Below are 27,610 nucleotides of genomic sequence, written 5' to 3' on the forward strand. Positions count from 1 at the left end.
ATGTCCGGCTACCCCAAAAGCTACAATCCTTTCGACGACGACGTGGGAGGACGAGGACACCCGGTCGCCGCCGTGGAAGGACGCCCGCGACCCTCCGGACGGGCCCGACGCGCCCATGGACCGTCAGCAGTACCTGCGACAGGAGGTGCTGCGCAGGGCGAGGCCACGGCCGCCAGCACCAGCAGGTCCTTGTCTCATGTATGAATCGGAGAAGGTCGGAGTCGCCTCTTGCGAGGTGAGCCTGGGGCAGAACTGAGCTGAACTGCTGGCCAGCCTTGCTTAGAAAACGTGAGAAGGGAATGTTTTGTTGACGGTCTTTGGGGATTTTTCTAAGAGGGTGTTTACCTATTATTCTGCACGGTTGATTCCTCCCCGCTCTCCTGCTACGTGTCTAGTTAAAAGGTAAACTTCAAACAAATTACGTTCTGTCTGAGGGTCAGAACTGAGTTAAAACGGCAAATGCGGGCCTGTATAGTGTCTGTTTCGTTTGTATGTGACTTCTTGGTAGAAGTCTTCGGCTGTTCCTCTAGTGACCAGTTAAAAGTAGACTGTGTATGCCCGGGTGCCAGGTCATGCCTGAAGCTCTAGAGCAAGGGAAGCTTGCGTTCTTCTCACATCTTGACACTTTTCACCTTACTAATGGGAATGTTTGAGTCCCTTTGCTGGACGACTCTGCTCAGGAAGCAGATCTTGAATTGTATTAGCCTTATTAGAGATAATGTGTTGATGTGACAAGCTGTTGTTCCCGTCGGCTCTTTCCGCATAGAAATTTCAGGAATGCCGGGGTGGCAGGGCGCACGCCTTTGATCAGAGTTAGAGGCTAGCTGGTCTTCAGAGCGAGATCCAGGACAGGCCCAAAACAGAGAAACCTTGTCTCGAAAAAACAACAAAAAAAAAAAAAAAGAAAGAAAGAAACAGAAAAGAAGAAAAGAAAATTTCAGGAATTAGGAATTTTGCTTTGTCTTTCTTTAATATAAGTGTCTGTTGTGTATGCTCACGTGTGGAGGTGTTTCCTGAAGCCAGAAGAGGGCACCAGGGGATCCTTGGAGCTGGAGTCAATAGTTGTAAGTCACCCAGTGGGAATGAGCTGGTCTTCTGAAATCTCTTAAGACCTTTTCTGGGGGGAGGTTTGGTTTGGTGGGCAGTCTGCTATGAGCCCAGGCTGGCTGGGATTAGAATCCTCTGCCTCACTCTCTCTAGTGCTGGGATTGCAGGATGCACATCATGGAATAAGGATTATTCCAAGATGCCAGGTTGTCCCTAATCTGCTAATAAAACAGTTGTTTGGGCAGAAGAAAATTAAGAAATTACTGATACATCAGCTAAAAATAATCTTAAGCGTTTTGCAGTTTTGAAAAGTAATATAGTTGAAACAAAAGTTGTCTTCTCTCCAGCCTTCCTCCTCTGACCACAGGGACGTGGGCAGATCTGGGGGTATTAATTACTCCTATACCATCATAGCTACTGTTTCACCTGCTCTCACCCATCCTGCTGTGGGCTCCCTGGATGCTGATGTATCGTCTGCCTCTAAGAAGTTGTGATATGATTCTTAATCTGTGTACTGGATGCTTAATGTTCCAGTCACATAGTTGGGGGCTTGGGGCTTGGTGAACAGGTCACTTTGTTTTGAGATAAGCTCTCCTAGTGTAGCCAGACTGACTTGAACTCAGATCTCTGCCTCAGCTCCATAGTGCTGAGATCATAGACATGCTCAAGTGCTCGCTGTGAACAGGTAGGTCTCTGGAAGAGCTGGAAGCACTCTGACTGCCGAGGTCTCCAGCACAAAGAGAACCTTTCTCAATAGTATTATGTAATCCTGACTGTCCTGGAACTTAGGTAGAGCAGGCTGGCTCCGTCTTAGAGATGCACCTGACTTTGTTCCTGGGAGTGCAGGATTCAAGGTATGTTCCACCACACCAGCATCTTCACTCTTTCTAACTCTAAAGTGAGGTGTTCTTTATATAACACCCTGTATATTATTTAGAAGTAATGAAGGTTATTTCATCATAGTTAAATGCAGTGAGGATTTTTGGGGGGGAGGGGGAGGCAGGCTAATGGCCATATTGTATTCCACTAAATAGATGATTCTGTGGATGAGCCATCCTCTAATAGTGGACGTTATAATACTGTTCTGCATGGACATTGTCAAAGCTGCTCACCCTCCGGGACAACGCTGCCTCTCCTGTAGCAGTATAGGCATTCCACAGTGATCTTCTTTTTTGGAGCCTGGCATCTCAGTTCGGCAGAGCGCCACAACAAACCTGCTGTTGGTGGACACTGCGGCACCGGTGGAAAAGGACTGCTGTTTGGTGAGGCTGACACATGATGTGCTCAGCGCTTGACTGGCACATGCTTCTCAGAGGCCTGCTCATCTTTAAGTCTTTCCAGTGCCTGGGACTGAAGCCACACTGGGCATTCGATTCAGAGAGGTGGAGAGACAGACAGACAGCATCCCTCTTAGCCCGGAGCAGAGTGGCAAGACAAGCTAAAGGTTTTCCCAGTTAGAGTAAAATCCGTTGCCATAGGTGTGTTCTTTGTTTTCTAGAAAGCTAGGGGAGCAGTCATTCTTGTGAGGGTTCCTAACCAGACTGCTCCTCTGCAGTCGGTCATGGTGACGCATTGAAGCCTATTTATCAGCAAAGGCTGATAAGGACAGAAAGACAGCTACTAGATCAATTCCTCTCCAGTCTCAGTGATTTATTGATTCAGGGTTTTTTTTTGAGACAGGGTTTCTCTGTGAAACAGTCCTGGCTATCTTTGAACTCACTCTTGTAGACAGGCTGGCCTCAAACTCACAGAGGCCTGCCTGCCTCTGCCTCCTGAGTGCTGGGATTAAGGCGTGCGCCATCACCACCTGGCAATTTTTTTTTTAATGTAACCTAATAACAATTTGTGTTTCTGATCCACTCCATGCGAGGAAATCTCTGGCTCATACAGAACCAGCAAGTTTCACGTTTGCTCAGCCATACAGCTAGAATTTGTTAGTGTGAGTGTTTATTACCTTGGTAGAGGAGAAAAATGATGAGGAAAAGTTTCTTTTTCTTTTTCTTTTTCTTTTTTCCTTTCTGAATAGAATTTTACATTGCCCGGGTTCAGTGCACTGACCACAGATTGACATTCATGTACTTATCAGTTAATAGCTAAATTTAATTTCAAACTCATTACGAGGCTACCTGATGTTACAGGACGCCCTAGCTGTAGGTTGTGGTGTGACCCAGTGGTTACTGCTGTCCTGGGGGAGGGGGGGCTCAGCATCGGGTCTTGATGGGTCCACCCACACTCGTGTGCGCTCACCACACAGTTCCACTTCCCTCAGTTACTGCAGCTGCCTAGACTAGCTGCTTTCTTCAGCATTTATTCCACCCACCCTTGGGACTCTGATACAACCTTAAACCAGGCAAGAATCCTTCCTGGGCTTGGTTCACTGCGACAAAAAAATAAGCGTGTGTGTGTGTGTGTGTGTGTGTTGTGTGTGTGATGACCTTTTTATTGTTTTTCCCAGGTAATGAGCTCAATGAAGCAAGGATGTGCTCGCCTTCCTCAGTTCTCAGCACCACGGTGTGGTTAGCAAGGTAGAGGGCCAGACTGAACATGTTCTTACCCTGCAGGGGTTATATGCACCTCAGGGCGGAGTTCAGGCTTTTCTAGTCCCCATAGATCACTAGCACTGGAAGAACCTTGCAGAGAGTGAGTTTCTTAAGTATCTTGGAGAAAGTCCCACAGACCTTTCCATGCTCGGCCAGCAAGAACCTCTGATCCCTGAAACCTCACAGTGCCTGGAACATAACCTGTCTAGGTGGCTGTCACCTCACTTTCAGGCAGTCTGTGCTCTTGCATGGTCTTTGTCTCACTGACTTTGGCTTGTTCTTGCTCTCAGGAATCAATCACAGGAAAGAGGAATGGAGGAACTTTGTGGTTGCTTGGCAAAACCAAGCATATCCCCTCTCTTCTTTTTGCTGTTTAAATTTAGAAAACTCCTGGGGCTGAAAGCAGTTGGGTCACCTGTGATCTCTCATAGTCTCTTGGCCTGTCCATTCTTCACATGGAAGGCATCTTGTGCTTCTTGTTCGTTGTTTTTGAGACTGGGTCTCATGGAGCTCAGGCTGACCTCTCACTCTATGTACCTGAGGATGACCTGTAGGCAGAAGTTTCTCCCTGCCTGTTCCCAAATACCTGGCAGCCACTTCTTAAATAATTGACTCCGAGGCTTAATATTACTTATAAATTATACTTATGTTCAGCCAGTAGCTCAGGCTTATTATTAACTAGCTCTTACACTTAAATTAACCCATATTTCTTATCTATGTTTAGCCACATGGCTTGATACCTTTTCTCAAAACGACATTCTCATCTTGCTTCTCTGCGTCTGGCTGGAGACTCCTGACTCTCCCTCCTTCTTCCCATCATTCTCAGTTTGGCTTTCCTGCTAACTTCCTACCCAGCTACCAGCCAATCATCATTTTATTAAACCAATTCAAGTGACAAATCTTTACAGTGTACAGAGGATTATTCTACAGCAATGACCCTGGACTCCTGATTCTCTGCTTTCTCATCCCAAGAGCTGGGATTACAGCATGTCCCACCACCCAGTTTACAGAGTGCTGGAGGTTGAGACCCCAACATCGTGTGTGCTAGGCAAGCGTCTTACAGCTGAGCCACATTCCTTATCCAGGAGTTCACACCCCCACCTCCCAGCCACCTGGGCCTGTGTTGGCCTCATTCTCACAGAGGCAGATAGAAAAAGTCAACACAGTCACTTCTGAGCTATGGGAGTACACTCCAAATTCGGAGTAATTTGAGTTCTGTCTTCAGCATAGCTGGAGTATGGAGTCTTGGCCAGTCCCTCCTCACAGGGAACACTGAGGGAGCACCTCCAGTTCACCTACCTCGGGCCTGACCACACCCCTTCCTCTATGGGCGGTCCTCGGTCAGAGCATGTTAGGTCCAGTCATTTCCTATCCCTTTTAGGGAGGAGTCTAACCAAAGAAGCTCTTTGCTTGGCTGGTCTCATGTTCGCCAGGGAGCACAGGTTCTGATACATGGAAACTTCCAGAAGCCAAAGCAGCCCTCCCTCCTTTGACCTTCTGCCTCTCAGAGGAGAAGCCATCTTTACATATTTCCTGTGTTCCCGGTGTAACATCTGCGTCAGATGTCTGGGTTCCTCTGCAGCTGAGACTCTGTCACTGTGACATGTGACATGCGAGCTCCTGCAGTCCGGGGACAGGCAAGTTTCTAGGAAAAAGACAGATCATTAACATCTGCCCTAGTTGTACTGTAGACAATTGTACAGAGCAGAAGAGCAGATAGGCCCTTTAGTGGGACATCTTGGAAAACCGGAGGGTAGAGGGTCCCAGCTGCTGGACAGACCATGTATCCTGAATAGATGCCCACTTGAGTCTGGAGAGATGTCCAGCATGGATGTCCCAAGAGCTTGGCAGCTGAGGGGTTGGTGAGGATCACAGTATGAACGGGAAAAGGGACCTCAGAAGAGAGAGGTAGGGGAATCACCTGGACCATGGGAGAGTTTGGGCTGGGAGGTGGTGATTGAGGAGGAAGGGCCTTCTGTAAAGGATCTCAAAAGGGCTCAAACCTGTAGGAGAGCGTGGGGTGGTCTGGAATCGGGTAAGGGCAATGGGGAGATGGGAGATGCCATGCTCTTTGTCTCCCCTGCCGCGTTCTAAGTGGACAGGAGAAGTGGCTGTGAGGAATCCTGCCGTGACAGGAAGACCTGGATGCTAGAGTAACATGGCCTCCAGCCCACCAGAGCTTTGCCCATGTTACCCCCAGCGCCATCTGTTGCCCTGTACAATCCTCCAGAACTGTGGATGTAGCTCAGGGTTGAGCACTGTATGTAAGGACGGAGTCTGAGCTGCAGCATGCAAAATAGTACTAATATTAAAGAAAGAAAAGAAAAGGAAGAGGAAGGACAATAGGAAATACCCGGGTGCTACAGAATCATATTTATCCAAATTCATAGCTCTAGCTTGTTCCACAACAGTCTATGAAGACTCTGAAGATAAATTATCAGGTCCTTTCTCTCTGAAAACGAGCTCTTGCAAGTTTGTTTGACACAGTCCAAAACGTTTTCCTTTTCAGTTAAAAATTCCTAAGCTGTTCAGTGGTGGTGGCGCACGCCTTTAATCCCAACACTCAGGAGGCAGAGGCAGATGGATCTCTGTGAGTTCAGGACAGCTAAGGCTGTTACACTGAGAAGAAACCCTGTCTCGAAAAAACAACAAAAATCCCAAAGCTGGGAATAATGGTACATGCCTTAAGTCCCAGCAGAGGCAGGTGGATCTCTGTTGTTGTTTGTTTTTGCTCTTGGGGGACTGCCAAAAGAGTAAAGAAAATGCAACAACATTTTGGCTACCAACATGGTGCTTGAATTTTTATAGTGCCTGAGAAAGCTCTTGTTGGATGAGTCCATTGGCCTTCTCAACCTTTCCTGAGGATAAAGGTGTCAACCACAGTTAGGAGGTAATCGAGTTCTTTATATTTGTCAGACGCAAATGAATTGGAATTCAGTACATTGTGAATGTAATCTTTACTTGATAATTGTTCTTATTGTATATAGTCTTACTATGTTTAAGTAAAAACCTTTCATTTTGTTTAGAAAATAAGGGGGGAAATGTTGTAGAGTATTATTTTAAGGTGTGTTACTTTTGTTTATGTTGCATTTGTTTAACTCTGTGAAGCTGTGTTACTGTGCCTGTCCTAAAACACCTGATGGTCTAATAAAGAACTGAACAGCCAATAGTGAGGCAGGCGAGAGAAATAGGTGGGGCTGACAGGCAGAGAGGATAGAGGAGAAATCTGGAGGAGGAAGAAGAAGCAGTGGCCAACTTACTCAACATGGTGTACCTAATGAGCAAAGTACAACTCCTGAGAACAGGCTGCAACCTTGAGCACATTTTCATTCAGGAAGTGCTGGCTGGGGTGGAACTTAAATTTTTACCAGATGGTTTTTTACAGTGTTTCACATGTTGTTTTTGCCTTATTTAACCCTTTGATAGAAAAGGCAGTACATTTTGTTTACCGTTCTACACTCTAAACTAGTGGTTTCAGCCTTCCTAATGCCACGACCCTTTAATACAGTTCCTCATGCTGTGGTTACCCAACCATAAAATTGTTTGCGTTGCTACTTCATAACTGTAATTTTGCAACTATTATGAATTGTAATTGTAAGTATCTGTATAGCAAGTCTTTCTTTGTGTGGCTAGCTCTCTAATAATGACACAGAGACTTTTATTAATTATAAAAGCTTAGCCTTAGCTTAGGCTTTTCCCAACTAGCTCTTAAAACTTAAACTAACCCAGGCCGGGCAGTGGTCGCGCACGCCTTTAATTCCAGCTTGGGAGGCAGAGGCAGGCGGATCTCTGTGGGTTCGAGGCCAGCCTGGACTACCAAGTGAGTTCCAGGAAAAGGCGCAAAAGCTACACAGAGAAACCCTGTCTCGAAAAAACCAAAAAAAAAAAAAAAAAAAAAAAACTTAAACTAACCCATTTATATTAATCTACGTTCTGCCACATGGCTCATTACCTCTCCTCAGTACCATATGTCTGACTTCCTCTGAGTCTGGCTGGCAAGTCTCCCAACTCAGATTCTTTCCCAGAGTTCCTATCTCTCCCAGAAGTCTCATCTATCCTCTCCTGCATAGCTATTGGCCATTAAACTCTTTATTAAACCAATCAGAAGGTGCCTTAGGCAGGTGAGGTTAAACAGAGACACATCTTCACACAGTGTACAAAAGGATTATCCCAACATCTCCTCCTTAAACGATATACAATAAGAACAATTATTAGGTAAGAATTGCATTCACTATGTGCAGTACATTTGGCAACTTTGGAGAAAGTACTCTAGTATCTATCCTATCTTGGTGAGTCGGAGTTTTGTACCTATATCACTTTCTGTCATAACTTGTATTACCAACATAACAATATCTTTTTAGACCTTATAACATTTTCTTAGGTAAACAACTTAAACTTTTTGTCTCTCAACTTTTATAAACTTTCCATCTCTTTTGTGAGTTTCTTTTCTGAATTTGGTAACAAGGAAAAACTATAACTATTTAGCCAGGAGGTGGTGGCACACACTTTAATCCAGCACTCGGGAGGCAGAGCCAGACAGATCTCTTGTGAGTTCGAGGCCAGCCTGGTCTACAGAGTGAGATCTAAGACAAACACCAAAAACTACACAGAGAAACCCTGTCTTGAAAAACCAATAATTATATAATATATATATATATTATATATATAATATATATATATATATATATAATTATATTAAAAAAAAACTATCTAGTTTCAACCCCATCAGAGACCCGAGAAGGATAAATATTACTTGAGATAAATATTACAGGAAATGCAGAGCAAGCAACTTCTAAACTATAGAAATTGACAGACAGCTGGCTGCCTGGATAGTCACTCCAAGGTTCCTCTGTAATGTTGGGGCATTCATGCTTTACCCTACTGGCCTAGAATATATGACAGAGTTTCTGGGAAGCAGGAATTTTGGAGGACTGTCTCTCCTTTGTCTTGGCAAAGTTCAGCAGTCAACTTCCTTTGTGTCCTGGTTGTTTAGTTTGGACAGCATTCTGTCAGCAGTCAAGGGAAGGGCAGTTTTTTTGCCCAGTGACTAACTTTGCCACATTTGAAGCAAACTCCATACGGAGTTCTCTAAATGCCATCATATTCTTTGAAGTAGATTGGTGCTGCCAGGAACAGAGGTGCCTCACAGTCATGAAAGCCTTATGTTATTAAACATCTTGATTGCCATATTCTGTAGATCTCTGAAGTGTTTGAAGACTACCTATCTATCTAAATAATATATCTCGTTTAACCTTGAAAACATACCTAACATGACTACAAGTTTGATTGTTATAGATGACTAATTACTAACCTGCATTCTTAATTATCTAAACATTTTATTATAATAGTTTCAAGGACTAGAAATTCACATTACATTTTAAGTGAGTTACATGGGGCCGGCAGTGGTGGCGCACACCTTTAATCCCAGCACTCGGGAGGCAGAGGCAGGTGGATCTCTGTGAGTTCAAGGCCAGCCTGGTCTACAGAGTGAGTTCCAGGACAGCGAGAGCTACACAGTGAAACCCTGTCTCGGAAAAAAAGTAGATTCAATAATCTACCCTTTTAATACTCTCATTCTAATAGCCCTCCCTTTTTTCATCCCTTAATCCCTTATTTTTCCTTCAACACTAGATAAGAGAGAAAGGATAGAACAAAGAAAAAGAAAAAGATCCCTGAATCTAACCTTCTTTGCTTTCGTTTTCTCCCTGACCATGCATAACAACTTGTAACCAAATCCCTAAACAACAACAGACATCATAACCACTGAATAACCAAAAACTACCTCTTGGGAATGGGGGTGCTGTGTTATTAAAATTGCTTTCTGCTTTCTGGAGGTGACAGCATCTTTAGGAGATCCTAAGAAATTGGGATAATAGTCAGGCTGGGAGAGATAGTGTATCATTTGTTGTCAGTCTCTGTGTAATGGGAAAGTGCAGAAACTTATCTGAAGTCCTGGCTGGACCCTCTCAGCTAGCTGCTTTGACGTTGTCTGGATGCAGATTATTGAAGAAATGGCAACAGAGGCATTCTGTGAGGCTGGATCACCTGGCTGCTTGTTTTCATTGGTGTCTGGTCCTTTTGTTCGGAAAACACAAACTTTTAAAGGTAACATACACATTGTATTTACACAGTATGAAATGTGCATTGTTCACAAATAATAGCTAAAGATGATTTTTGTTCTATAGTTCAGCTGGTAAAAGGCATCTGTCAGCTTTTTAAGATGGTTTGGACTGCATAAAAAACTGTAATATAAATCTCCATCCATGCCATAATGAAAGGATGACATGTAATAATAAGTCATGAGGACTCTATAGCCAACAAAATTCATGTCTTATCCTGTCTCAGAGCTGTTCCCACATCACCTGTCATGTAGTTTTTCTTGGTTTTCTTTCTTCATGTCTGTAGCCAAGATTTTTAGGAGGTCTCCCCCAGTCAAATCTGATCTTTATTAATTTTGAAAGGAATCCATAGCTTTTCATTTCCTGTGGATACAAAAGCAAAGCCTCTCCCCAACAACACATTTCCTGACTTCCATTCTGAGTTAAGACATAAACAGTGGGACAAAGGGTGGAAAAGACGAGAGACGAATCTAGTCACTGAGGGAAGCCAGGGCGGGAACCTGGAAGGAGGAATTGATGCAGAGACCAAGGAGGAAGCTGATAATAAGTTTGCTCCCCCATGGCTAGCTCAGCCTACTTTCTTATACACTCACACCTGCCATGGGGTGGCACCACCCACAATGGGCTGGCCCCTCCCCATCAATCACTAATTAAGAAAATGCCCTACAGACTTGCTAGTCTTATGAAGGCAGTTTCTTAATTAAGATTCCTTTCTCCCACATATATGTATGTTTGTGTCAACCTAACAAAAACTAACCAGCACAAATAGAAATGAAAGAAACAAAATTAAAATTCCTTCTTGTAAGTAGATCAGTAATTAAGGCCCAGCAATGGTGGTGCCTTTTGATCCAGCCTCAGGAGGTAGAGGCAGGTGGATCTCTGTGAGTTTAAAGTCATCTTGATCGATACAGTCAAAAATACAAAGCAAAGAAATAATACTCTCTACGGCAAGATAATCCCTACCATCCAGAGGCAGAAACTTCAGAATGCCGGGTCTGTTGTCAGCAACCCCAAAGGCAAGAACATGGAATGATAGAATTTGAGTCCTGAAAGTCAGTGACATCCACCAAGATGCAATATCTAACAAAATTATCTATTAAATAGAGGAATATTTCAAAACATGAACAAGATAAGGCAATTTATGACAACTAAGTCAACACTCCAGAAAATTCCTAGTGTCATACACTGAGGAAGAAGAAAGGCAGTTTCACACACAAGAACACAGGGAGAAGGACATTTCATGAAAGAGAGAACTGAGAAGAAATCAATCATGTCCAGTACAGCAAACCAGAAAACATTTATTTAACACCCTAGAGGAAGAAGAAAAGAACTTTCAATAAACGGAGGAACCAGAACAGCAAAAAACAGTTGTGCCAGGCTGTGGAGGCAGTTTAATCCCAGCACTCAGGTGGCAGAGGCAGGCAGATCTCTGTGAGTTCGAGGTGGACGGTCAGGGCTACACAGTAAAACCCTCTCTCAAAAAGCCACAAAAAAATAAACAACAAAAAAAGTTAGAAAGTAATACAAACTCCTCAATTATAACCTTGAAATAGTCAAACTTACAGTAATGTTAGGTATGTTTTCAAGGTCATACACAGATATATTTAGATAGATGGTCTTTAAACACTTCAAGACCTACAGAATATTGCATTTAAGATGTTAAATAACCTAAGGCTTTTCATAACAGTGAAACATATCTGCTCCAGGCAACACTGATCTACTTCAGAGAAGATGATGGGCATCAAAGAAATTCCATATGGAGTCTGCTTTCTTTATGGCAAAAGCTAGTCATATGAGCAAAGAAACTGCCCATGCCTCAGTTGCTGACAATATACTGTCCAAACACCAGCAGGATGCAAGAAAAGTGACTGCAAAACTTTGCCAAGACAGGGTAGGACAGTCCTTCAGAATTCCCTGCTCTTTATGGGAAAGTCTGTCAGATATGCTAGACCTGTAGGCCAGAGTTGGATGTCTCAGTGTTACAGAGGAACTTTGGGTGACTGTCCAGGCAGCGAGATGTTATCATTAGGTAACATTTCACTCTTCCTGGGACTTTGCTAGAGTTGAAGACTAGACAGTTATAGTTTTCCTTAGTTATGATAAAAGGTAAATTAGGTATATAACTTTAACTCACGAGATAAGATAGATAATTGGGTTTTTTCTCTAAATTTGTCAAATACAATGGACTGGATGTTATAACTGTAATTCCTACTTAATAACTGTTTTGTTTTTTGTTTTGTTTTGTTTTGTTTTGTTTTTGAGACAGGGTTTCTCTGTGTACCTTTGGAGTCTATCCTAAAACTCACTCTGTAGACAAGGCTGGCCTTGAACTCACAGAAATCCACCCACCTCTGCCTCCCAAGTGCTGAGATTAAAGGCGTGCACCACCACTGCCCAGCTTAATAACTTTTTTATATATAGTTTTCACTATGTTAAAGTTAAAACCTTTTTTAATTAGACAGAAAGGGAGAAATGCTGTGGAATAATCTTTCTGTACACTTTAATATGTATTACTCTTATTGGTTAATAAAAAGTTGACAGGCCAGTAGCCAGGCAGGAAGTATAGGTGGGACAGCCAGACACAGAGGATTCTGGGAGGAGGAAGGGTGGAGTCAGCAGAGGTGCCAGCCAGCTGCCTAGGAAACAGAACGTATAGAAAATGAGGTAACAAGCCATGAGCCACATGGCAAAGCATAGATAAGAAATATGGCTTAATTTAAGCCTGAGCTATTGGCCCAGCATTTATAAGTAATATATTAAGTCTCTGTGTCGGTTATTTGGGAGCAGGCAATCTGGACAGGAAACTTCTGCCAACACACTCTGTAGACCAGGCTGACCTCAAACTCAGAGATCTGCCTACTCTGCCTCCTGAGTGCTGAGGTTAAAGGTGTATGCCACCATGCTGGATTTGAATCCTAGTTTTCTAACTCTAAAACATGTCTATGTAAGTGGGAACAAGTATAGGCAGAGTCCTTGAAACTTGAAAGGCCATAAGTTGTGGGAGGAGGACTTTAAAATAGGTGGGGAGGGTCCTGGAACGTTGGGTGTGTAAGTGGGAGGAGGAAAGGGGCGGGGCTGCAGGGGTGTGTGAAAACAGGAAGAATGGGCCAGTGGGCTGGGTCAGTTCATGGAGATGCCTGCTGCCACGCCTGACAGCGTAGGTTCCATCCTCAGGACCTACACTGTAAAAGGAGAGAAGTGACCTCTCAGGTCATCATCTGACCTTCATGTGTGACCCCCACTCTTCAGCCAGAATAATAAGTAAATCATTTGAAACTTTGTTTTTGAAACAGGTCTTTTCTATGTAGCCTTGTCTGACCTAGAAGTCTGGGGGTGGGGAATATTACAAGGAAGTCTGTTACTTTGTACACTAATACTCTAGAAAAGGATGGAAGCCACAGCAGCCCCATGGAAAACCAGACAAAGCGTGGACCTGCCTAGAAGTCACGCCAGCCCACCTGTCTCTTTTCCCCAAGTTCTGAGTGCTGGGATTAAAAAGTGTGGGCTACCATTCCTGGAGAGACTTTTTTTGAGACTGGGTCTCACCTGGCCCAAGTTTGCCTCAAAGTCACTCTATAGCCAAATATAATACTAAGTTAATCCTCCTGCCTCTGCCTCCCAATTTGTGAGATTACAGGTGTGTGTGACCGTGCCTGGTTGATGGAGTGCTGAGGATCCAACACAGGGTTTTTTGCATGCCAGATAAGCACTCTGCCAGCTGAACCACATTCCCAGCCCCAGACTTGAATGTACTGTGGTTTTAAAAGTGAGGGGAATGGCATGATGCCTCTTGCCTTCTACAGGAGCTGGTCCGGCAGCGAGGAGTCCTAGAACACACTGAGAAGATGGTGGACAAGATGGATCAGGATTTGAAGATAAGCCAGAAACATATCAACAGCATTAAGAGTATGTTTGGAGGATTTATCAACTACTTCAAATCCAAACCAGTGGAGACTCCACCTGAACAGAATGGCAGCATCACCCCGCAGCCCAACAGCAGGTGAGTGTAGTGTCTGCAGTCTGAACATAGAAAACAGTAGAAAACAGGTTGTGTGGAAGGAGCCAAGGCTCTTAGGCTTTGTAGTGCCTTCCAGGTATCCTGGAGCCCTATGGTCACTCAAGGAAAGGAACTATTCACCTTTGGCCATGCTGAAAGAGAAGCCACTCCCCTCCCGATGTGCTCATCTGGTTGATAAAATCTACCCAGTCATTGTGACTCCAGTCTTAGAAAGTTTCATCAATATAAATGTGACTCCTTTTACAGAATGTTTCTTTACCAAGTCACCCCAAAAAGCAGACATAGTGGGGCCTATGTGTAATCTCAGCTGTTGAAGAGGCTGAGGCAGGTAGATAGCAAGTTCAAACCAGATGTGACGGTGCATACTTGTGATCAAAACAACTTAGGAAGCTATGGCAGGGAGACCTAGATTTCAAACACCAGCCATGAGACCAGTTTTAAAAAACAAAAGAAAAGAAATAAATATATATGGTTGGGCTGGTAAGATGGCTCACTAGGTAAAGGCACTTGCTGCCGAGCCTGATGACCTGAGTTCAATTCCTGGGGTCCACATTGTGGAAAGAGAGAACAAATTTCAACAGATTTTCCTCTGATCTCTAGATTTACGTACACACCAAATAAATAAATGTAACTCAATATCACACACACACACACGCACACGCACGCGCGCGCGCGCGCCGCGCGCACACACACGTAGAAGACTTGTCTAGAATGTGTAAAGTCCTAGATTCTATCCCCACCACCACAAAAAAATGGATCGTACATATGAGTAATATAAAAAAACTTCTTATTCTTCTTCTCTGTATCTAAACTAATCTGTCTATTAATTCCACTTTAAAATTACAGATTGTTTACCTCAAAAATTTTGGGCAGATATACAGTGATCGTATGTAAGGACTTGGCAGGCTTCAGCACCACATGTTCAATGACAAGGCAGGACTAGAGGTTGGCTCAGCGATTAAGAGCACTGTGCTCTTGCAGAGAGGGTCTGGGTTCAGTTGCCAGCACCATGTGGTGGCTCACAACGTCCATAAAACAGTTCCAGGAATTCAGTGTCTTGTCTTGACCTCTGAGCACCAGGCACAGACGTGATGCACAGACATGCATGCAGGCAAACACTCATGCACATAAAAACCATCTTTAAAAAAAGACGAAAGAATTGGCTGTTTGTTAAAAACAGTGGCCGTTATTCATACCTCAGGTCATTCTTGTGTTATTTTGTTTTAAAGTGGCTTTGTTTTGTTTTTTAATTTTGTGTGTGTTTGGGGGAGTGCAAGCCACAGCCATGTGCAGGACACTTGCAGGGGTTTATTGTCGTCTTCCTCCATGTGGGTCCTAAAGATTGGACTCCAGTTGTTTCACTTAGTGACAAATCCTTACCTGCTGAGCCATCTCTCACAGGCCCTTGTTTTGTCTTATTTTTTGGGAAACAAGTAACATGTAACCAAGGCCGTCTTGAATTCACATTTAGCTGAAGGTGACTTTGAACTCCTGATCCTCCTGCTGTCTTCTCCCAAATTCTGGGGTAACAGCCTCGACTCTCCACACGCAGTTTGAATACTGTTTTACTAGTGAATCGTGGATATGGGGTTGGGGATGTAGCTCCGGCAGCAGAGTGCTGCCTAGCGTTCTGGAAGCCCTGGGCTAAGCCTCCACTTCACAGGGCTCCAGAGACAGACTCAGGATAAGCCTGTGCTGGCATTGCTCTCTTCCCTTGGTGGTCCTCAGCCAGTCTCTGAGCACTTGCAGCTCCCTGACCAGTGGATGCTTAGTCAGAAGTTCTGCAGCGCTGGTGACGGAGGGCCCGCCGGGACATTTGCACCAAGTGCATTTGCCAAGTGGTCCGCACCCATCTCGTAGTTGTTCCGAGCTAGTAACTCTCCACAGAAGAATTCCTGATCGGCTTCAGATAATTTGGAAAGCCAGCTCTAGGCCTTTGGCAAGCTTTTGCCTTCATTCCCAAAGCTGTTCTCGTTGTTGAGGTCACTTAGCCTCTTTTGGGAGAAGTAAAAGAGTCACCCATGCCACAGTGATGGCATGGGTCCAGCATGGACTGCCAAAATTCATGTTCTCTCTCTCTCTCTCTTCTCTCTTCTCTCTCTCTCTCTTCTCTCTCTCTCTCTCTCTCTCTCTCTCTCTGTGACCAACTCTCCAAAGAAATTCTTTTGTGGGCTGTGTGAGTTAGAGTCTCATGTAGCCCAGGTCACCTCAAGCTGACAAGGTAGCCAAGACCAGCTTTGAATTCCTGACCCTTCTACCTCCATCTCCTAAGTGTCAGGAATACAAGCATGTACCACCACTACAACAAAAAAATTAGATATGGTTGTGAGCACCATATGGGTGCTGGGAACCAAACTCAGATCCTCTGAAGGAGTAACAAATGCTTTTAACCACACAAATATAAAAGTAAACAAAGAAACAGAAGGGGGAGGGGAAATACTAGCTGAGCTGGGTGGTGCATGCCTGCAATCAGAATAGGTAGTTTGGTATCAGTATTTTAAGGGCAGCTAGGATTTATAAGATCCTGTTTTGGGTGCTGGAGAGATGGCTCAGCAGTTAAGAGCACTGACTGCTCTTCCAGAGGACTGGGTTCAATTCCCAGCACCCGCAGTCACAACTGTCTGTAACTCCAGTTCCAGAGGATCTGATATGTTGTTTTGAATCTTAGATGGTCTTTTAATAAAAAAAAAAAAAAAAAAAAAAAAAAAAAAACAAAAAACAGAGCAGATATTGGGGTCAAAGCTGAAAGATCAGAGAAGCAGAACAAGCCACAGCCACCACCTCTTACCTCACCAACTCCATGAGTCCTCTGACTGAAATCCTCTGAGTCTTGAACTGCTTTAGTTCCTATTTCCTCACACCTTATATACCTTTCGCCCAGCCATGTCACTTCCTAGGGTTAAAGGCATGTGTGCTTCCCAATACTGGGATCAAAGGTGTGTGCCACCACTGCCTGGCTCAGTTTCCAGTGTGGCCTTGAACTCACAGAGATCCATCTGGTGGTAGGATCCTCAGTTGGTAGGATTAAAGGTGTGTGCCACCAACTGTCTGGCCTCTATGTCTAATCTAGTGGCTGACTCTGTCCTCCAGTCTCCAGGCAAGTGTATTAGGGTACACAATATATCACTACATTTTCCCTTTTTTGTCTAAAATAATAAAGATTATAACTAATATAAGAAAAACTACATACAATAAGTACATACAATATATAAAATCAAGAATCACATTAACAATGTCCAGTCCATTAACATTTGACAGATTCAGAGAAAAATACTCCATTATTTATCCTATCTTGGTGAGTCCAAAATGTTGTACCTAATTCACTTTCTATTCAACTTGTATTACCAACCAAAAACTATCTTTTGATGTCTTTCAAACTTATACACTTTTTCACCTCTTTAGTGAGTTTCTTTTCTGAATTTCTTAACAAGGAAAACTATAACTATCTAATTTTCAACTCCCTCAGAGACCTGAAAAGGAAATAATATTAACTTAAGTAAACAGGAAATGCAAACAAGTGACTTCCAAAATATGTGAGAAATGACAGAAACAGCTGGCTGCCTGGACAGTCACCCAAGATTTCTCTGCAATGTTGGGCATCCATCTTCAGCCTACAGGCCTAGCATATCTGACAGACTCATCTATGAAGCAGGATTTTCTGAAGGCCTTCCTTCCTTGTCTTGGCAAGATCAGCAGTCCTTCCTTTTGTGTCCTGCTTGTCCATTTTAGATAGCATACTATCAGCAGTCAAGACAAGGGCATTTTCTTGCCCAGTGGCATTTTTTTGCCACAAAAAGTAAACTCCATGTGGAGTCTCTTTGATGCCCATCATCTTCTCTGAAGTAGAATTGGTGCTGCTAGGAGCAGACATGTCTCATTGTCACTAAAAAAAAAAAGAATCTGTTATCAAAACATCTTAAATGCCATATTCTGTAGGTCTCTGAAGTATTTGAAGATGACTGTCTATCTAAAATATACTTCTTTTTGACCTTGAGAACATACCTAATATGACTACAAGTTTGATTGTAATGAGTATTAACTCGCATTTCTTATATCCTAACTAGTTGGTAATCATAACTTCAAGGACTAGCAATTTGCATTACATTGTTAATAAACTGTGTAGCAGGAATCTTAAAAGTTCTTATTAATAAAATCAAACCCGAGGCGAGTTATTGGGGTCCATGCTGGTAGATCAGAGAGACAGAACAAGCCACAGCTATCTCACCTTGCCAATTCCTTAGCTGGTCCTGTTTCCTCAGGTTGGAAGCCTCTGAGTCCTCATCCAGAATGAATCTCAGCTGAACTGTATTGCTCCATAGCCTGAAAGCTTAACCAGGCCAAAATGCTTCTAGTTTCTGGTCCTCACGCCTTATATACCTTTCTGCTTTCTACCACCACTCTCTGGGATTAAAGGCTGGCTTTCTGGGATTAAAGGCGTGTCACCATGCTTGGCTGTTTCCAATGTGGCCTTGAACTCACAGAGATCCAGAGGGATTTCTATCTCTGGAATGCCAGGATTAAAGGTGTGAGTGCCACCATTTTCTAGCCTTTGTATTTAGTGGCTGTCTGTTCTCTGACCCCAGATAAATTTATTAGAGTACACAATATTTTGGGGAACACAATACCACCACAAAACTGTATAGGTACAATACCTTGAACAAGATGAGAAATATATGTACAATGTTTTCTAACAAAATCAATCTCAAATTTGTATCAATATACATAATTTTTATACAATACACAAAAATCCAATCCAATGTAAAAATATTTAAAACTAGTAGTTGCTTTCTAAAAGTAGATTTAATAATCTACTTTTTTATCATATCATATCTATATTCTCTCTTTTTTCAGAGTAGATTCAGTAATCTGCCTTTTATCTTATATCTGTATCCTTTTTTTCTTTTCAAAGTAGATTCAATAATATACCTTTTATCTTATATTCTCTTTTTCTTTTTTTTTTCTTTTTTCAAACAAGAACCATAAGTCTGATCTCCTTTGTTTAGCCTTTTTCCTGACCATTAACAATAATAACTTGTAACCAACCACCCTAAACAATGACAATTATCCATAACCCATTGAATGACCAAAAACCACCCACCCCACTTCTTGGGAATGTGAGCATTGTGTTCTTAAATTGCTTCCTGCTGTCTGGGACAAAGGCATATTTTAGAGGATCCTGAAAAGGAAATTTTTAGGTTAACTGTCAAGTCCTGGGAAAGGTAGCTGTATCCCACTGACACACTCACCAATGCACATACGATAGATTTACAAAGACCCTGTTCTGTGTGTGTGTGTTGATTAAGTGTTTTGTTTTGTTTTGAATTTGCGCCTCTGTGTGTGTCTCTCACGTGTATGTGGATACCCACAGAGGTCAGAACAGTATCAGATCCCATGGAGCTAGAGTTGTAAGTTTCCCAGTGTGAGTGCTTAGATCTGAGCTTGTGTCCTCTAGAAGAGAAGCAAGTGCTTTGAACTGCTGAGCCATCTCCAGCCCTGAGACTCTGGGTGGGTTAGTTTGTTTGTTGTTTTTTAAAGACTTGAGTTTCTAAGTTGACATTACCTATCATTCAGGGCAAGTGTTCATATGTAAAAGCCATTCTTTGCTATGACTATAAGTAATTGATGGATCTTTATGTTATGTGTATATTATCACAATAAAAGAAATGTGGGGCCAGGTGAGGTGTAATCCCAGCACTTGAGAGGTGGAGGCAGGAACATCAGGAATTTTAAGGTGTTCTTCAACAGCTACATGTTGAGGTTGAAGCCAGCCTGGACTACGTTTTTTAAAAAAAAATAGGGAAAATAGATAGTAGGTCATAATTTGCTGATCCTTTGTCACAGGCACCCCACTTGGTCAGTTCATGCGCTTTCACCCACCTGGCCCAAGGACTCCTTGTCCTGAGTAAGGTCTTCGTCAACCCCACTGTGTGGCCAGCGCTACTGCCAGGATGGTTGCAGTGAGGTCAGCAAAGGAAGCATGAGATGTGCAGCAATGGCGTCCTGGAAGACAAGTGACACCACTGTGCACACACCGGCACAGAGGTGACACTGTCATACATGCTTTCCTTTAATGTTTTCTTTTCATCCAAAGATTGAAAGAAGCCATAAATACAAGTAAGGATCAGGAAAGCAAGTACCAAGCCAGCCACCCAAACCTCAGAAGGCTGCATGATGAAGGTGAGTTGACAATGTGTGTGAAAACTCAGGTTTGGATCTGTGTGGGGAGGTCTCAGGGTTGAACCCTCAAGTACCAGTACAGGCACAGCCGTCTCTCTAAAACAATGTGCTGAACTCCCAGTACCTTGCATCCCACATGCTATCACTGGCCCATCGAGGGTACCACGACCGTAGGGGGACCAGAGCTTGGGTAGTCAGGAAGGCAAGGATTCGGCGAGTGACAGACAGACAAACACACTCAGAAGTGGTTTGAATCTGCTGCAATTTTACTTCTGCAAATCAGTAGTTTATATACAGAAAAGAAAAACTATCAAGTCATACAAGGAGCAACAAGAGCTTGGCAATAATTCAATTATATCATCTTTTAAAAACAGCAAGCACACAATTATTAATTGGCGCTAGACATATCCCTTCACTCACAAGAGCTTTATGACCCAAAGAGCAGTCTGTTTTTTAAACTTAGTACAGTTCCTAGATTTGTGTAGGCTTCTTGCAGCTGTGTCCTTCATCTTTATCTCAGCCGCTCACTAGTTTATTATTCATTTTTACTTTTCTGGTTCTCATGGCCCACTTAGCCAATTTGAATGCTGCAGATCGTCCCTAAGTTTTTCTTCAGTTCTTTACCATATTTCTCTTCTAATATAAAACCTTTTTACCTGCTGGAATATGGACTCTTGTACTTTTACACCTGTAAGGGGGAAGGGGGTTCTGCTGTAGTCCTTAAGTTTTCTATGCTGAACTTCCTCAACAGAGGGCCCACCATCTGCCTCCTATGAGATAATGTTTTCTGCCATAAATCACTTTAGTTGGGATTCCTAAAGGATTCTTATTGGGTGAGTGTTTATTCCCTAGAAGTGCCTGAACTATTATACTTTCTTTATCTAGTGGCTTGAGGTCTTTAAGGAATAGTTCATTCTGCTATATTTAATTAAGATCCATGTCCAGCTTCCCCTTTTCTCCATAGTTCACAACCCAAGCATTCATTAATTTTGGCTGTGCTTCATAGATTAATTAGAACATTATCAGAAAAGCAGTTTATACAGAACCCATAGCCAGAGAGCTCATGATCTGTGAAGCACGTCTCCTTCGAGAAGGAGGCATAACACGGGCACTCTGCCAGGGACCTCCAGGGAGCTTAGTCCCTTGGGACACGTATCTCCCATCCACTATTATTGACATAATTGTTCATGTCACATGGACGACACTGGAGTTGGTGTGGCAATCAGGGACATCAGGGACACAAGGTGTTCTTAGGAACCAGAGGTATGTGTTACAGTGGGTTCCGCCCTACCTCACTCCCCCACGGAGTATGACTAAGGAAGTGGGAACCTGTACCCCATTGAACATGAACCCCTCCTGGTGTAGCTCTGAGAAACTGTAGTAGCAAAAAAGCTAACTGTAAAGCTGGGTATGATAGAACACATCTATAATCCCAGCGTTGGGAAGTAGAGGTGGGCCAATCAGGGTTGAAGTCTAGTCTCAGCTGTATGGTGGGCTTGAGGCCAGCCTGGCATATATGAGACTCAACCTCAACAAAGAAAAAAAAAAAGCAAAAAAAAAAAAAATCCTTGTTGTAAGTAAAATGGCCCTTAGAGATGTTTTCCTCTACCCAGGGTTCATGAGTATGTTAAAGACAGAAGAACGTGGTTTGTATGTAAGTAGAGAGGCAAATCAGCTGGCCTCTTGGATAAGAGCATTTATTCTGGGGTATCACACTGGGCCCGTTTTCAGCATGTGGTCTTTCACAGTTGGAAGATAAGCCGGGTATGGTGGCACATGCTTATTATCCCAGCACTCAGGAAGCTAAGGCAGGAGGATTGTGGGTTTGAGTTTGGGGTCATTCTAGATTATATAGCCAGACTCTCAGAAAAACAAACAAACAAACAAAAATGCTAGGTGTTTTAGTCAGAGTTCTCTAGAAGAACAAAACTAGAGGGATGAGTGTGTGTGTGTGTGTGTGTGTGTGTGTGTGTGTGTGTGTGTGTGTGTGTGAGAGAGAGAGAGACAGAGAGACAGAGAGAGAGACAGACAGAGAGAGAGAGAGAATTTAATGAGTCAGCTTAAATAGTACCAGCAGGGCCACACCTGAGAGCTGAGAACCTGAGAGTCGCTCAGTCCCTGTGGCAGACCCCTTCAGCAGTGGGAGGAGCCCTGCCCCAGATGTCTCTTGTGGGCGTGACCACCAGTGCTTGATGCACAGGCCCGGGCCGCAGTAATCCCAGTCTGCTGACAAAAGCCTGGACAGTTCCTGCAGAGCCTCTGGTCCCTCGTCCCAAATGAAAGCTTGAAAACTGTCTGCTGTCAGTGAGGTCAGCAGCCCAGCAACAGGGCAGATCAACTTCATCTGGGCTACCAGAGGGTGCCCAGAGTCTGCCCACACCAGTCAAGGCAGTCAGGACAGTTCTTCAGGTGAGGCTTCCTACTCAGTGGTTCTAATTTGTGGCAAGTTGACATTAAAACCAACCGTAATAACAGGCATGTTGGTATACATGAGAGATACAGACACGAGGATCAGGCGCTCAAGGCCATCTTTGATTACCTAGAAAGTTCAAGGCCAGCTTTAGATACATGAGACCATCTCAGAGCATTGCAGGGCAGAGAGGTGAATCCGAGCAGCTGGCCTGCTGGCTGGAGTTTCAGGCTTTATGAGAGACTCAGCTTAGACACTAAAGTAGATGCCCTTGTGACCTTTTCTGTTGCTATGACAACAGCACCAAGACACGGGCAGCTTAAGAAAGCATTTGGTTGGCTTACAATTCAAGAGGGTCGGCGTCTGTAATGGCAGCAGGAGGAGTTGGGACCTCACATTTGAACACAAGCAGGAGGCAGAGAGAGCACTGGGGATGCTGGGAGCTTTTGAAGCCTCAGAACCCACCCGACATGACACACCTCCTCCAAAAGCCACGCCTCCTAATCCTTCTCAAACGGTTCCATCAACCACATGAACCTATGGAGCCATTTTCATTCAAACCACCATGGAGAACAGTAGAGGAAGACTCTGTTCTCTGGCTTCCACAACGACTGTGTGAGGCACTTGCACACCTAAGTATGCATATTCACCACACATCCACAAATAAAAGTAGAAGAGGGAACCTAGTGTCCGAGCATGGTGGACACACCTGTGATCCCAGCCCGCAGGAGACAGAAGTAGCAGGATTGGTGAAACCTGAGTACGATCTGGCTACATAGTGAGTGCCAGGTTCATCTAGGAAAGCATGGGAGACTTTGTCTCAGAGAGAGAGAGAGGGACCTGAAGAGGAAGAGTCAGAAGTCAGACAGACTGACCTAGACACAGCTTATTCTGGAAAGGCACAAACCATGGGAGAGAGAGAAGACTGACTGTACAGGGCCCACGGAAAACCGCCTCAGCGTCGCCCTGCAGAGTGGAGAGAGACCCTGCATCTAAAACACAATGGCGGGCGTTAAAGGCGGTTTTCATCTGTGCAAACACCGCACCAGCAACAGTTTTGATCTTTGCTTTGTTTCTCGTGTTTATTTTGTTTCTTTTGAGATTGAGTCTCGTTTAGCCCAGTCCCCAACTCCATTAGTAGAGGGTGACTTTAAAATCTGACCTTCTTGCTCCGTGTGCCAGAGTACAGGCATGCACACATAGCTCAACAGCTTTGGTTTTTAGACCTGGCTGTGCCGGCTCTGCCAGGTGAAGTAGCATGCACCTGTAGTTCTAGCTCTTACAGGAATAGCTTGAGCACAAGAGTTGGAGTCGCTTGTGCAACATGGCAAGGCCCTGTCTCACAAGCACATGTGCACGCCTGCCGCACACACAACTAAGAGGTAGAAGGGTTCGTGGATATCTCTATAGCAGAGTGCTTGTCTAGCAGGCACAAGGCCCTGGTTCCAATCCTTAGCAAAAAAATCAAAACTTAACAACCTGTCTCCAGAGCTTGCCTGTGAGTCTGTAGCTTTGCATTGGCGGTTCCCTGTTGTGTTGTTACATACATGTCTTTTTCCATATCTCACCTGGTGACTTGTCCTCAATCTGCTGATGTTGAGGAACCAGCTGGAGCTCAGACTTGACTGCTCCAGCCTGTAAACATGGCCCACTTCCACCCCTGTTCTTTCCTTGTAGAAGAGAGGCCCGGGGACAGATTCTAGGACTTCGGGAAAGAATGGGCCAGTTTCATGGAGCAGTGACCTCCAGTGAACTGTCTCTCTGGTGTTTCTTTCTGAACTAGACCCGATCCCAGAGGGCCTGCTTCTGCTGAGATGACTGAGGTTTACCCCAAGAACGCGAGCCTCCGAGCCTATCACCACAAGATTGACAGCAACTTGGGTAAGTGTGGGAGCCGCAGCAGCCACTTCCCGGCTTCCTGGCCGTGTCACACGCCACAGCGTCACACGCCACAGTGTCACACGCCACAGTGTCACACCCACGCGTCACACCCCAGTGTCACACCCACGGCGTCACACCACAGCGTCACGCCACAGTGTCACACCCACAGCGTCACACCCACAGCGTCACACCCACAGCGTCACACCCATGGCGTCACACCACGCGTCACACCCACAGTGACACACCCACAGCGTCACAACCCCACAGTGTCACACCCACAGTGTCACGGCCACAGTGTCACGCCCACAGTGTCACGCCCACAGTGTCACGCCCACAGTGTCACGGCCACAGTGTCACGCCCACAGTGTCACAGGCCCGTCTCACGGCCTCACTCTCAGAACCTGTCCACTGTCCCCATTTCCTGCGTCAGCCCAGCATCCTCACTGCTTACTTGACTCCTGACCAGACCTGGGCATCCCTGGGGTCAAGTGCGCCCAGGAGAAAGCCACACCGGCTTACGTGGGTGTGGGATCTGACTCAGATCCTCTCACCCACTGAGGCCCGTCCACCAGGCCATGTATTTCAGCCATGTTCCCGTGCTCGTGTCCTCCAACCCAGGAAGTTTCACGCGGCCTGGGTGAGCGCCACTAAACGTTTGCTTTCCAGGAAACCCAAGGCACAGTCTCAAAGACCTCAGGAATCGTACAGTCTGCCAGGCTTAGTGCAGACACCTGTAATCCAGCTAGGCTAGGGGGTTGCAAATCCGGGCCAGCCTGGAAAATCAGTGAAGATCCTGTGTCTCATGAAAATCAAGGAGACTGGGGATGGACTCAGTGTCAGAGTGCTTCCCTAGCACACGAAGGCCTGGGTTTGATTCTCCAGGACTAGGGGACATGCTGTAGTGGTAGTGGCCCTATATTCTCCTCGGGCAGCAGAAGCGGGGAGATCACTGTGGCTTCAAGGCCACCCTGGATTGCATAGTGGGTTTCAGGGCGGCCAGAGCTGCCTGTCCAGACTGTGCTCAACAGACAAACATTAACCGTGGTCATCTGGAGGAGACGCAATGGCTTCTTCCTACATCGACCGCATATTACTAGTAGTAAGTAGATTTCTCTTCACTGCTGTGTGTTTTGAGAACATAGGCTACAAGCTGTGCACTCAGTCTCTTAGACAGGACTGGAATCCAGATGCCACTGAGCATCCAGTGGCAGGAAGCACCTGTGGATACTGTGACTGCCTATCGCTTCCTTCTCACAGATTGAGCTCTCCATGGGATTGGGCCGACTCAAGGACATAGCCTTAGGAATGCAGACGGAAATTGAGGAGCAGGACGACATTCTTGACCGGCTAACAACCAAAGTGGACAAGTTAGATATCAATATAAAAAGCACAGAAAAGAAAGTTCGCAACTATAAAGAAACTGAAAAGGAATTCTCCTCCGTGGTGATTGAAAAGATTCAAAAGCCTCTTTTAAACTCCTAAGAAATGTTATTGATTACACAGTATGTAATTAACATGTGTGTGTTCAGATGTGGTCTTAAGAATTTTAGTTTCAATGGGAAAAAATGTGTGTGTTCCACATTTTGGTAAGATCGGCATGGCTACAATCTTGAGCTGTCTCTGAGTTGTAATGTAAACATGGTAACCAGTTGTGAGCACCTTGAGCCTTCGATTACAGTGCCGACAGAGAAGAGAACATGGCAATTTTTCTTTCAGTGTCTGCAAAGCTGTGGCAGGATCGTAACTGCTGCCTCTGCTTCCTCATTTGCTGAGTCTCTCACTCCAAGGCCTTACTGTGAATTCAGATGTGAAGGACCTGGGTGTGTGGCAGAAGAAGACTCCTCCCACATGTTCATGTCAGTCATTGTTGACACGCCTGCACATACACTGAGAAGGACCACGAGATCCAGAAGTGGATGTGTTGCCTTCATTACTCCGCCTGTCCGTCCATCCCCATCCCTCCCTGTCTCCCCGTCTTCTCTTTTTTTCCTTATTTCAGTAGACGGATTCAGACCAGGACTGTTGACATGACACCTGCAAGTGTGCGGAAACCGGATGAGCCCTCCTTCCCCACCTACTTACTGTCATCTCATACTTTCTGCTGGACAGCTTTTCTCCACTGGCTCAAGGCCAACCAGTTGCCCTTGAGTTTGTGGCCTGGAGTATCACACAAACAGGAACCTCTCCACTGAGCCCTCTGCCTGGGAATAGTACCAAGGCAGTGTTTATTTGGTGCCTGGGGTCCCCTCATCCACCTGGGACCCCACCCATTCTCTGTTTACACAAAGTGCCCACCTGTTTGAGGACTAAGATCCCCAAATGATGCTGATCTTCTATGAGACGACTGACCAAGAAGAAGCCCAGGTACCATTTTAGCTAGCTAGTTCATTCCCTTCTTCTTCCAAAGAAAAACATCTAGACGCATTAATTAAAGTTGATTCTATAACAATTTTTCCTTGTGTTGGTACTTCCAATAAAAATCATTGACGCCATAGAGCACTTGACTATCTTAAAATCAAATTCACATATTTGAAGATGGTAAAGGGGACTGTTTTTTTACTGGTAAGGTAAAAACTAAAATGCCAGTGCCTTTTTGCCTTGAAACATGGCTCATGTGCCATTTTGGGATCCTTTCTTTAGCATCTGGATCTATAGATCATAAGCAAAGCGTGCATGGGCTGTGGGCATGGCTCAGTGGTCGAGTCCCTGCCCTTCTCTCTCGGGGTGGGTTATCTCCACCACTGGGGAGAGAAACTGAAAATGGTAACAGCGTGATTACTGTTCCTGTAGCAACTTGTACACACTCCTGTCACAAAATGCCCAACTTCTGGGAAATATAGCCACCATAGGCAAAAAGGGGTGCAATGTCCATCTGTCCCTAGATCTGAAGATCTGACTATGGTGGACCTCTGTGAGCTCAAGGACAGCCAGAACTGTATACCAAGACTCTGTCTCAAAACAATAGAGACCAACCCATCTGTTTTCAACTTTTCTATAACTGTTGCTTTTTATTAGAATCGGACATAGCCTTGTGGATTAATCATTACACCTCAGTCCTGAGAAATTAACATCTGAGAATGCCTTCCATTGCAGCCGAGTGTCAGAGATTCAGCTGACTTGAAGCATAAGAACATTTTATGCCCCTTCCTTTGTTTGTTAAGTTAATGAAGCCAGTCTCTCTCCTTTCCCAGTCTTTCACTCCATGACTGTGAAACCTGTCTTCCTTCTGTTGTTCAGCATCTGAACCGTCAGAGGGTCTCAACCGTTTTGTTCTGTTCTTCAGACTTGGGCTGTGCTCTGCGGAAATGGTCCCTGGCTGGCCGAGACCTGCTGGTGCCAGTGCTGCCGTAGGAAGCAGGGTGGTTTTGGCATCGCAGAAAGTAAAGAGCCTGAGAAGTCCACTGTCCTTACCACATGA

At 44.6% G+C, this 27,610-nt stretch overlaps 1 protein-coding gene across 1 annotated transcript; it reads left to right on the forward strand.

Moving 5' to 3' along the window:
* Positions 1 to 27,610, forward strand: LOC114710534 (synaptosomal-associated protein 29-like). The gene is given in 11 exon segments (XM_028894697.2): positions 1 to 45; positions 47 to 155; positions 158 to 191; positions 193 to 235; positions 13,510 to 13,706; positions 19,816 to 19,901; positions 23,615 to 23,621; positions 24,095 to 24,428; positions 24,530 to 24,829; positions 25,450 to 25,635; positions 27,476 to 27,610. Coding segments are annotated over 11 exon segments (1,476 nt in total).

Source organism: Peromyscus leucopus, unplaced genomic scaffold (genome assembly GCF_004664715.2).
Source record: "Peromyscus leucopus breed LL Stock unplaced genomic scaffold, UCI_PerLeu_2.1 scaffold_842, whole genome shotgun sequence".
NCBI classification, from domain to species: domain Eukaryota; kingdom Metazoa; phylum Chordata; class Mammalia; order Rodentia; family Cricetidae; genus Peromyscus; species Peromyscus leucopus.